The sequence below is a fragment of the Corticium candelabrum genome, chromosome 15 (genome assembly GCF_963422355.1).
Source record: "Corticium candelabrum chromosome 15, ooCorCand1.1, whole genome shotgun sequence".
Classification (NCBI taxonomy): Eukaryota; Metazoa; Porifera; class Homoscleromorpha; order Homosclerophorida; family Plakinidae; genus Corticium; species Corticium candelabrum.
Genome location: NC_085099.1, coordinates 6,826,234 through 6,839,008, shown reverse-complemented (window position 1 = coordinate 6,839,008; position 12,775 = coordinate 6,826,234). Strand labels below are relative to the sequence as shown.

Below are 12,775 nucleotides of genomic sequence, written 5' to 3'. Positions count from 1 at the left end.
GATAGCCGCTGCAAGTTCACTCAGAACAGTAAACACAAACGAAAGAAACCGAATTGAAATGCCCACAGCCAGTACGTAGCCAAACCCTCGAGCCAGAAGCAGAGCCGAGGAGAAGATGTACACGTCGACATGAAAGCTGGCTGGCTGGCTGGCTGGCTGGCTGGCTGGCTGGCTGGCTGGCTGGATATATTTCAGATATAACTAAACAGCCAAATATACAGAAATCACTGATATGCTAAACTAGAATGTAGACAGCTACAGTCACCAAACGTAATCCATACGTATAATAATTTACTAACTGTCAAAATTATGAAGCCCAAATAGACTGGGCATCCCAGTCTTGACCGTGATTGTATGGTCTCCTTGAGTTGGTAAGCCTGTCAATCTTCCTTAATAGGACCCTTGAATTGCACTTTTGAATCTGAACAGAGATGCGCTTACGCCAAAAATTTATGAAGTCAGCCGTGTTGGATTTTCCAACAGCATCCCTAGATTTTCTCGAAAGTACCCTTAAGTAGTCGACAGCTTTCTCACCCCAGCAGCCAAAGTGCTCAAAAACTAGAGGTGTGAATGCTGGTGAGTCACCACTTGCTAGACGTTCCTGATCATATTTTGAAAACTTGAGGTCCTCACGTTTTTTGGCAGCAAATCCGCAGATTCGAGCTGTTCGTTTCAGATAGTCTTTGCTCCAGGGGTGGGCGAATGAAACATCTAGATCTAGAGATGAGCCATTTTCGCTGTCAAATACGACGATATCAGGCCTATCATCGCTGTTGCTGTATCTGTTGCGAGGCTCCTTTCGGTGATGTATACCAAGATCGAGAAGGCAGTCGGACCAGCTTGCGACAAGGCTGTTGTGTTGCCAGTTGGGACCGCCGCCAGACTTGCAAGTAAGTAGGTGGAAACCTTCAGCGTCGAGTTTTGATCCACATTCGCAATTTGCAACCCATTCTCCAAATGGCAAGGGTATCCCCAACCTCATGCAAGACGCCAAATTAAATTCCGGAGACGATAGCGCGAACTTGCGAGAGGAGGGTATAGAGTCGAGCCAAGCTCCCGCGTAGGGGCCTTGAAGAGATTGTAATCGTGCTGAATCTTTGTCAGAGACGACTGACGCTAAAAGGGCTGTGGTGTCTTTTTGAGCAATAGCATTGGATAGTCTGTGTTGCAATTTTCTTGCATCTGCTAAAAGAAGCTCATGGCGGGCGTACGAAACTGGTTTCGGATCTTCATCAGATAGCAACAGTGGCGGAATCATAGCGGCTGCCTCATCTAGGTCATGGACAATTTGGCCATCAGATTCAGATGGATCTGACAGAGACGACAGCAGGGAACCTGAACCTGGAAACCTGTCTAGAAGTGATTGGCAAGTGTGTGCCCAACCAGCAAGAAAGGCGGCAGGCAAAACTCTCTCCAGAGGCGAAACACCAAAGCCACCTTTCTTAACAGGAAGCGATATCTGATTCCAAAGCGCGGGTGACAGATCCTCTGTACCAAGAATGTTCCTGAACGTTTGACAACTAGTTCGGTCGTGCTTCTGAGCTGCAGGTATCAAAAGAGAAACAGGAACTGTCCTGGCTAAGTGGTTAAGACGTGTGGAGTGGCAATGACGTAAAAGCAGAACTGAGCTCTGACTATCATCAAGGTTGCATATCCGAGAACAAAAGTCTTCTCCAGACTCTGCAGCAGATAGGCAGAAAGAACGGACAAAACTTGTGGTGCCTACTGGAGATCCCAAGACAACAGAACCAGATGTTGATGTAGGAATAGGAGATGGATTACTATCACCCTGAAGAGACAGCAACTCACATTTTGATTGATTGATCTTTAGATTGAGCGGTAAGAATGACTCTTCTAGAGAAGCAAAGACTTGAAGTGCCATGTTGTTTTGACCCACAATGAAAACATCATCTAGGTAGGCAAGCAAAACAACCTCCGGAAATTTAGCTTGCAGAGCAACAAGTGTGGAGTGAATTGATGTAGCAAACAAAACAGGACCTAACGGGTCCCCCTGATGCACCCCCTGTTCCGAAGAGAGAATGACTGATTCTGAACCCTTTTGGAAGATGAGAGGGCTCGAGACTCCATACATCTGATTGACATGGGGCAAGAGTTCCGGAAAGTTGGAACTGACACTAGACAGAAGACATTGTCGGTCGACACTGTTGAACGCATTTGAGATGTCCGACTTAATCATAACCCAAGAAGGGTTGGCTTCCAAAAGAAGCTGAATGTGATGGATAACGAGCTCTGAACCAGAAGGAGTAGCAACTCCATGTTGAACAGGGTTGAAATATGATGAAAACGAGTCCTTGCAATCGACACAAACAGCTTTAGCAGTCAAACGCCTCAAACACTCTCCAATAGCAATGGGACGAACATCACCATTGCTCTTAGGGATGGCAATAAGACGAGAAGCAGACACTAAAGAGATAATGTCAGTGGGAATCTTACCCTTAGCAATGGTAGAACAGATTGCAAAAAGACCGTCTCTGGTTACACTGTTGTCACACAAGTCTCGTAAATGTTCAAAACGCCAACCAGAGGGTCCTGACCCAGAGCCTTTGGGGCATCTGTGGACAGCCTTGAGAAAAGCAACCAAAGAGAGGTGAAGCCCGTTGGCAGATTGAGACTTGAGACCGTCAACTTGAACATTTGAATGATGACTTGGATGTTTGCTTTTCAGCTTCAAGATCGTTTCCTCTGAGGCTGGAGCTAAACCATTGCTGATGATGACCTTGGCTGCCTTCGAAATTTCACCACAGCGAATGAGCCTCAGGGCAGCATTCTTTTTCTGCTCTTGTGCAAGACGACTAGGTTTCGAAACTGCTGAAGGTTTTTCTAGTTGAATCAACTCTTCCCACTGAAAATTTAAAAATTTCTGTTGCAACTGCATGGCCTTCTTGATGCCAGACTGTTTTTCTCCGCGGCCAGGTTGTAGAAGCATTCTTGGAATTAGGAAGAGTAGCTTCCATGCAGCAGAATCGTTTGGATTTGACTCAAGCTTACGAAGTGGAATAGCGCAACAGTCTTGAAAAGTTGACTTGAGACAAGATGCAATTTGTTGGACGGACCGAGGAATTGGCGCAGACAAAATAGACTCAGTAGACAGAGAACCTACAAATGCCCAGGCTACTTCTTCCCGCGAAGCAGACAAAGTGCGCTTCGGACAACCAAGGCCAGCTCTTTCACGATCTGCAGACATGAGATCAGACATAGACTGCTGAAGAGATGTTGGGGGTCCGAGGTTCTTCTTGCAATGCCCGGATGACTGATGTTGACCAGAATTTGATGGAGTTGAGTCATTGTTTGAGCTTCCGCAAACCGGTTGAGATAAAGATGACGGGGCGTTCTTTGACAAGTTGAGGTAAGCTTTACATTTTGGAAGGTGTTGGTTGATCCGCCTGTACCAATGCTTACATCCGGGGCATTGTGCCAGTTTGAATTCGGGTATCAGAGCCGTTGGAAAGTCGTGTGGATCATGACTCAAACGAAAATGCTCCAGAAATCTATTGATTGAACCCGACCAAGAACAGTCAGAACCGCTACACGAAATTTGAGACCAGGATCCTGACGTGTACGACGACGGCGAGAGAACGGAATGATTGCTGTCAGACATGATGATGACTTGAGATTTTAAGATAGTAGCCGATAGCCGCTGCAAGTTCACTCAGAACAGTAAACACAAACGAAAGAAACCGAATTGAAATGCCCACAGCCAGTACGTAGCCAAACCCTCGAGCCAGAAGCAGAGCCGAGAAGAAGATGTACACGTCGACATGAAAAAAAGTCCTGGCTGGCTGGCTGGCTGGCTGGCTGGCTGGCTGGCTTCTATACATATATTTTCAACATATGGCTGCTCTATTACAGGCTAGTTGTCTAACAGTCAACATCAAATACAATCCAATAGTTTGTACCAATAATGCAATATACTAGTTCTAAAAGAGTTTTTAGACAGTCACTGACGATGCTGTCAATACAGTCAAGATGTACTGGATGGCGCTTCGATGACCTCGTTCCTCTAACACAAAGAATTGCAGATCGTAGTAGAGAAAAACTCAGTCTGCATCGTATTAGTGCCATTGTTTGACTGTAGGAAGTATCCTGTTTGTCTGAGATCAGGCTGGCTAGCCGTTTGTAGAAAGTGTTTGCTTCTCTTCCCATGCCTCCAGTTGACGACAACACCAATGGAGTGAAGCTACTTCCTTCAACCTCTCTGACTCTCTCACCATAGGCTCTCTGCTTCTCAAGTTCATGGGTTTCGGAAGATTTGGGGTAAGGTCATCTCCTGGTAACTTTGCGCGTTGGGGTAAAACACCCTAATATCGAAAAATGCGCGTTCACCACGACGCCATACACCTCTTGCCGAAACATCCAGCCGTGCCTCTTCGTCCCTGTTGGCAGTACGATTCTGTAGGCATTCACCTGAGGGGATTTAGCCTCGGTTGATGGCCACATTCGAGCATACTTCACTAATCAAATCTGCAGTGATGGCCCTCACTTCGTTATGCCTGATTGTTGGAAATCCTCCTTTGGGGCATATCATAGCATGGTCAACATTGAATGTTGATCCGCATGAGCACTTTGAGGGAATGCCCTTCAGTGACAACCCATACCTTAAACAAATGGCATCTCTAAATTCACACTTTGGTAGATGAAATCCATGATGTTGGATCGGCAAGACAGTTAACCAGCTCGATGCTTCCTTTTCTCCTGCCAGTTCTATGGTTCTTCTTAGCGAGGGAGATGCGTCACTTTTCAACTTGTTCAAGGTTGATTTATGGGCTGCTTCTTCTGACTTTGATGCCTTTTTGTTTTTTGAATTTCTTCCTTGTCTACAGAGTAGGAAGGTTGTTGATTTACAATCTCAGCTGCAAGAGGGGCGGTAATTCGTTCCGAAGTTTGATAGTGCCAATCAGCCATTTCTGTAGGGTCAATAACATTTAGACCACCAAGTCTACAGGGTAGAGCTAGAAGGCTTCTCATTTCGTCACTGATAGCCGTTTGACCTGTGAGAGCAGGAATGAATTGTTGACGGACGACCTTCTCCAGTGGAGCCAGTAGATGTGAAATCTCTTTGACTGTATGCAGCAGGAAGTTCCATCTCCCTATCAAACCATGTGTAAATGCTGAGTAAGCAGCGTGTGGTTGCGTTTTTGCAATTAATGTCAAGTTCAACACTTGCTTTGCCCATTCATCTACCTTTCCTCGTATATACTCCTTGACAAAGCAGTCATCACCCAAGGCAGCACCCAGATGTCGTTTCCTGTAGTTGTTATATGAACACCGGAATTTGCAAAGACCACTTCAGCTTGTTTCTTTGCCTCAGGTTTCACGATTAGCCATGACTTGGTCGCATTGGTTTGATAACCAAAATCCCCTCCTACTTCAGTCAGCTTTTCCCACCATTTCCAAACTTTATTTATGGTACCTGCTTCAGTCGCATCGTCTGCAAACCATACTTGTAATACAGAATCCCGCAAGACTAGAGATCAGAGGAACAGTTCCGATGGCATACATTGCCATAGCTAATAGGTCTCCTTGAGTTGTTTCTTCCACTGATTGTATTATCTCTTCGCCGATAACGTACATGGGAATTGTCACTCTGTAGGTGTTAATCAGTATTGTTGAGAGAGCAGGACATATTATCCTAGAATTATGCAAGGTCGCATTACGATTGAGTGTGTTGAATGCATTTTTTGCGTTCACGAGCAACACACAGTCAGACTCATCAGCATGGAATATTGATCTCATGGCATGAATTGCAGCTTCAGAGCCACCTTCTTGCCCTGCACAAACTTGCAATGAACCAGCACATTGGCAGATGTCGTCCTTCACTACTGCTGCAATAGATTTCGAAATTATTCTTCTAAATGTTTCACCAATCCCAATTGGCTGGCTGGCTGGCTGGCTGGTTGGCTGGCTATGTCTGTCACGCTACAGGAATGTGCCATGCCTCCTTAGTGTGGCCCAATCACGAAGCATTAATTCCTTTATGTTGTACGTGGCAACCAGAGACAATAGACAAACAGCCAATCGTACGCGCGAAACTTCCTTGAGAGAGTTTTCTCACCAGAACAGTGTAATTCATGTTTGCATTTGAAAAACTTACTGGCGATTGAAACTGATTTTCTTACCAGAACACTTGAACATGGGTTACGTGGCATAGCTATGAGGCAAAGCTACCTCATTTGAGATCGGCTCAAGTGCGCATGTCTGACCGTGACCCTGCACCTTTAAATACAAACTTCTTTAATCAGTCATACCTCTTCTTGGAGTTCTCTTCTTTAGCCTTCAGATGGAAGTGCTACATTTATATATTGGTGCGGTCATGGCCAGCCATAGGATGAATTGGATCAGCTGTGCTGGCTCTGCATGACTTGGGAATTTGGATGTTTGCTTGGTGTAATAATTACTTATTGATTAGCCTTGAACCAGGTATTTGCATGAAAGAGATATTTGGTATCAGCATTGTCATAAAGCAGATACTTACCAAATATCTGTTTCATGCAGCTAGCTAGCTGTTGAGCTGTTTGCTGATTGCTTGGTCTAATAATTGTTTATTGCTTAGCCCTGTATTTCAATGCTGTTCGTACTACAGTATAATGAACTAACCAAATTAAATTGTTTAATATCAGAAAGCAGAAAACTTTATTTGGGAGGTTTAAAATTTGACTTGACTTATAACCAATGACAAAGTAAATGTAGGTAATATTTGTGAATCTTGCATAAGGCTTTGGCAATAAGTAAATATTTAAAACATTTTTTTCATTTTAGGTGAAATGGTGTAGCCAAGTGTTTGCTGATCCGTATGATATGGTCAGCTCAATGTTATCTGAGGCACTGATGGGTCTTGAACCATTAATTCAAAATTGCATTACAAAATGTATGGAAAAAGACAGTTCTCAATTGACATTCCTTATTACACTTCGACAGGTAATGTGTGTCCTATCTGAAATACAAAGACTAACAAGGGAGAATGGTTACGCTGACTTTCTTGTACTCATAATTTGTCTCAGTTTCTGGAGTATATTGCTAGAAGAATGTGATTTTTTGTTATGCGATTTCTTGTTTGCAGAAGTTGGCTCTGACCTGAGGTGCAGATCATGTAGTTGTTGCTTGGTTGTGATTGTTGTATTTTTTATAGGCAGTGGTTCGTTTTGGGCGTGGTTTAGAACATGCACTGGTCAGTCAAGCATTACAAACACAAGGTGAAATGCATATATTTGAATATCAAACACAACCTTGAATTTCAAATTTTGAAATAGTTTTGTTAGTTTTTAATGTAAAGACAATTAGCAATATTTCAAACTAGTGACTTTGACAGCTTTATGATAAGTCTTGCATTTTACATTTTACATAGGAAGTTGCTTTTTCATCTGGTTTATATTGTAAGCTGGTAGTCTTTGCCATTTTTCAAAGAGCAGGTGCCTATAGATATGTACTTTAGCTTCATGTTTTTTACACAAGTGAGGAGGCGGGTGGGTAGTCAGTCAGTCAGTCAGCCCCCGGATATTGAGTCAGTTATCTGTAGCATTTGAATTTTTTACTTTGCTGCTCCTTACGATCTCTGTAACTGAGTTTCTCCAGTTTCTGTTGAACCTTCCTTCATCTGCTCTTTGTTCACCATGTCTCTTCATCTGATCATGTTGGGCCTAGTGCCTGCTCCCTAGCTCTGCCCTTCTAGATGACTTTGGTGAATCCCAAGTTTTGCAATGCTATGGTCTTCGCAAGAGGCTTACTGCTGCCTGCGCTCTGACTGTTCGTTGTCTGATTCCCTCAGACGAGTTCTTGACAGCTTCCGCCAATGTCACAACGTCATCACAGATGTTGTCTTTGTTTACGTCAAAATACAACCTAAATCATTGCTCCAAACGTATGCATTGGTTTAATTGTCTTCGAAAAAACATGTCCACAAGCATAAGAACTCATCTCAACAGCCATTAACTTCATCTAGGGAAAAAGTACGTGTGACACAGAAAGCCAGACAAGTGTAAAACCACATCAACATATTATACTTCACTTTGCCGAGACTAATTGCTCACCACCGACATCAGAATTAATGGCAAAAGCAGCCTGGGGTCTCACACAATCTTTATCTGTGGACACCATCTGAAGGCGTCTTTGCAAGAACAGTCCAAAAAATTCGTCATGCGCTTAAAAGCTCTTTTCAAGATTGTTGCTCTGTCCCTCTTAGAGAAGGTTAGCAGAGAATGTTAATGATGTCACTGCTTGGAAACTCTTATTCCTTCTCACTTGCATGATCCATCAACCTTTGAAATGAGAAAGTAAACGGAAACTCAATGACATTCATGCTTTACATGACAAATTCCTGAAATATTAATAGGCAGAGCTTCTTCAGTTGGATCCTGTTGCTAACACTCATCAATGTAATCTTGAAGCCTCTTCTCAATAAGCTGCAGCTTTTCATTGTAGTTAGAAGCAGAGAGCTATCTCATGCTGCTAGGGTTTTGACAAGTGCTGGTCTTGCACATTTGTGTATTGATACCTGGGATAAATTAGCTGCAGAGCATCCTGCTCGAAGTAAAGAGGTCTCATCAAAGGATACTTCAAAGCTGGATTCACTTGTGTTGCACAAGGATTCTTTGTTCCAACTCATCCGAAAGTCACCCAGAGGTTCTGGAACAGGACCATCTGTTTGGTGCTATGAACATTTACAACTTTTGCGTGGAAGCCCTGTCACTGCAGAATCATAGTATCATTGTTGTTCGGTCATTGCTTCTGGTAATGTCCCTGGGCCAGTTGTTTGTCCCTTTTCCAGTTCCAGGCTAATTGCGTTGCCAAAGAAAGATAGAGATGTTCAGCCTGTTGCAATTGGAGAGGTTTTGAATGAATGAATGATATATTTCTATCGCACCTAAAAAGGTACAGTTCCCTCTTTTGAGGAGAAGTTAGTTAAAAGGTAAATTTGCCAATTTTTTTGTTCCACTAAAGCATGGTGTGGCTACAGAAGGTGGTAGTGAACTAGTTACTCACCATGTCCATTGCTGCTAGATGCTAGTCCTGATTGGGTGCTCTTACAAACTTACCTGTCGAATGCTTCAACTCTGTTAGCAGATCTCATTTGTTGAATCAAGTAACGGAACGTTTTCATGAAATTCTTCAACATTGTTTTTCAAGTGTATTACAATCCAAGTGACTTATACCAGCTTTACACTAGACGATTTGACTCCAGCCAAATTGGCTCGAGCCTGGCCTGTTCTAATTTGACATGATTGGTGGTGTGTTTAGACTATCTGGGCTAACTGGGCGTGGTGGTGCATTTGGCATACTTTGCTCAAGTGCATGAAGAAGACATTGCTGTTTTCACTTCTAATTTTATTTTGTCAATTTCGGTGCAAAACCGTTCTAAAAGATTCTTGACATGTTCATCAAAGTCTTCAAGGTTGCGAATATGGAACGAGAAATACGGGAATATGCAGAAGGAAATATACTATATGTATTGTTGCCCAGTAACACGAAAATATCTAACACTTGGTTAGGTTTAGGTCGAGCCTGGCCTTATGGTTTAGCTCAGACTAATTTAGCATGGGCTCAATGCACTTAGCTCGAGCCAACATTGTTTACACAGGGCCAATTTACCACGGGCCAGTTTGGCTCGAGTCAAATTGTCTAGTGTAAAGCCTGTATTAGTCTACAAATTTGTATTTGTAATTTCAGAAGAAGGTATTCGTATTTGTAATTTAGAAGAAGGTATTCAACAAGGTGACCCATTGGGCCCTGCTTTTTGTTGTCAATTGCCATCCAGTCCATTCTTGTTAAACTTTAAACAAAGCATGACAAAGTCATCTGTTTAGCATATCTGGATGCCATTTATTCTGGGCCGACTGAATCTGTCATTGATGCTGACATTGCTTTGAGGAATGCCTTGCTGCCCATCAACCTTTCAATCAGCCATTGGATATACCACACTGTCCATTTCCTGTCTTGTGTAAAGGAGCTGTGGTTTGTGGAACACCTGTTGGTGAGGATGATTATGTTATGTCTGTCTGTGATCACTTACACAATCTGGGAATGAGCCATGTTTTTCACTGTCTCAGCTAGACAATCCTCAAAGTGCTTTGTTGCTTCTTTACAATTGCCTTGTGCCCTCTGTCAACCATCTTGCTTGTTCAGTAGCACCTCCTCTTTCACTTGGCTGCTTGCATTCATGATAGATTATCTCAACAAAAATTTGTCAATCTTCTTCGGATCTCTTCAAATACAAGGATTCTGGAGCAAGCAATGTTGCCTATCAAGTTAGGAGGGTTTGGTCTGACATCAGCAAAGTGATCTTCTGCAAGGTATGCCTATGATGGGCACATTCCTTTTCCATACTGCCTGAGAGGTTTCCTAAGCTTCACACACTAATGCCTCAATTACTAAATGGTGCTATATCTAACTCTAGGATGCACACCAACATTTACAGAGCTTCTGAATCGATTTCAGGCGAGCAGGGTGTAGTAGAAATACAGGTTCACTTCTCTACCTTACACAAACTGCAACAAAAGATATGTTTCAGCTTACATAGTGAAAGAACCATCCTCAACAAATAGGGATGTATCACGTTTGAGATCAGTTCGAGGAAGAAGAGCACTGGCCTGGCTTTAAGCCATCCCAACTGATGAGACGCTCACACTTGAGCCTGGCAAGTTTTGATTGGTGGCGTCTCTGAGACTGGGTGCTCAACCTCCATTGGAGGATTGGGTACTACACCATTTCCAGATCAAATTCATTCATAGTCACTTCAAATTCGCATTATGTTAATTCAAATTCGTACTTTGTCGGTTCAAATTCATGCGTTCAGTTCAAGTTCATACTTTTTATTTCAAATTGGAATTATGTCAAATCAAATTCATTCACAGTCATTTCAAGTTGGTTACTTGTCATTTCAAATTCGTTCACAGTCGTTTCAAATTGGTCAACTGTCAGTTCAAATTCATTCATTGTCATTTCAGATCTGTCATTAGTCATTTCAAATTTGCTGTGACGTGCTAATTGTTGTGTAGATTGATGTCGATTGCATTGGTCCTACTTAGTTTGGGTAGTATTTTCAATTTGGATGTGCGTTGAGGTATTGAGCAAGCTCCTGACTTAGTATACTAATTATACTATTCGTGAAGGCAGTCTCAAGAAGACAGACTCTCTGTACAACACCCACTGGGCAACACATGCAGGTCGCACATAATACCAAATTGCAAAAGAAATTGCTAAAGAAGCAGTTGAATCAACGTTAGATCCACTGGTGGTTGTCCATTGTTTTAGTCAAAAAGGCACTGGCCAACTTTTATGTAATATGATCAGATGTGATCTCCCTCTTGGAAATTGACATGAGATAACTTAATTAACTTGGTGTTGTGGTTCATCGTGTACTGTAATGCTAGAACATCGTTTGTGTGTGATGCAGTGTATTTGCTCAGTTTATAGATTAAAGTGTATTTACGTCGGGTTTCAATCTATTGTGATCAATCAGTAAAATCGCAATTGCATGCAATTGACATATATGTGTCAGTAGCGAATTTGACAGATTTGAAATGGCTGTGAATGAATTTGAATTGACAGTTGATTAATTTAGAATGACTAGCTGTGAAGGAATTTGAAATGACAAGTGACCAATTTGAAATGACTGTGAGTGAATTTGATTTGACATAATGCCAATTTGAAATGGCAAAGTATGAACTTGAACTGACAACGTATGAATTTGAACTGACAAAGTAGAATTTGAATTGACATAATGAAAATTTGAAGTGACTATGAACGAATTTTATCTGGAAGTGGTGTAGTATGCGACTGCATTTCAGCTTTAGTATAGATTTGATGCACTGAGCTAGAGAAACTCAGCAGCGCAAGAGGATGCGGTTCACAAATCAACAAGAATTTGTGGAACTCTGGATAAACAGTGGCATCTTATAGTGATGACAATGATTGGATTGCATGAACAAAGTTTGTTGGAGCTGCGACTAGTTGTTTGGAGATATGCACAATCACACAAACAGACGTGACAGACAGACAGAATCTCAATTATTGTTAGATGTGTTGTCTTCACTAAGAAAGCTTCAGGAGAAGCTGACCATCAAAAGAGGAAAAGCAGAAGCAGATAGAATGTTGGAAACCGCCACCATTCTCAGGGATGAGGCCAGAATTAGATCTCTTTTAAGGCAAACTCACGAATTTTGGCTGTCTGCCAAACCAGTATCAAAAGAGTTCTCACTTGGTTCATGCAAATTCACTTGGTAGCTCTCATGAGACTTGGTCTCCCTCCGCCATACAGTAATGTCATTCAGATCTGCAACTGTGGAAAATCTATAACTGACAGTAGCAACTATTATCAGATCACTTACAAGACAGGGGGTCCAGTTGGACCCACGATTGCATTATGTTAGTGTGGTCTGGCTGTCTAACTCATCTCCGGATTCAGCATTGCAAAAAACAAGGACAGATACTCTACCTCTGACAGTTGTCTTAACATCTCAGTTTTTGACACTAGGGCTGGGCTGACTCTAATGCAGAGCTAGATATTCCAATGAGTTACCCTTGGAGTTCTTATATATTCCCTTTTCTGCCACCATTGATGGGGCTGCAGTCTCTAGACAAGAGGAAAGGGAGAAGGCTTGATATGCTAAGCTAGGAGACACACCCAGGAAGTTTGTCAGTTCAAGTAGTCTCTTTAGTAATAGAACACTTTTGTTGATGGAAAAAGCAGGTGGAGTCATATTTTGATCAAAAATATCAAAGATAGCTATCAAAGAGATCACGTGATGAATGTGCAAAAATA

The 12,775-nt window shown here is 42.4% G+C and overlaps 1 protein-coding gene across 1 annotated transcript; it reads right to left on the bottom strand.

Moving 5' to 3' along the window:
* Positions 1-307: 307 nt before the first annotated feature.
* LOC134191582 (uncharacterized) lies at positions 308-3,696 on the bottom strand. The gene has a single exon (XM_062660204.1). It carries the CDS (start codon positions 3,617-3,619, stop codon positions 308-310), a length of 3,312 nt encoding a protein of 1,103 aa, XP_062516188.1. The 5' UTR covers positions 3,620-3,696.
* Positions 3,697-12,775: the final 9,079 nt, after the last annotated feature.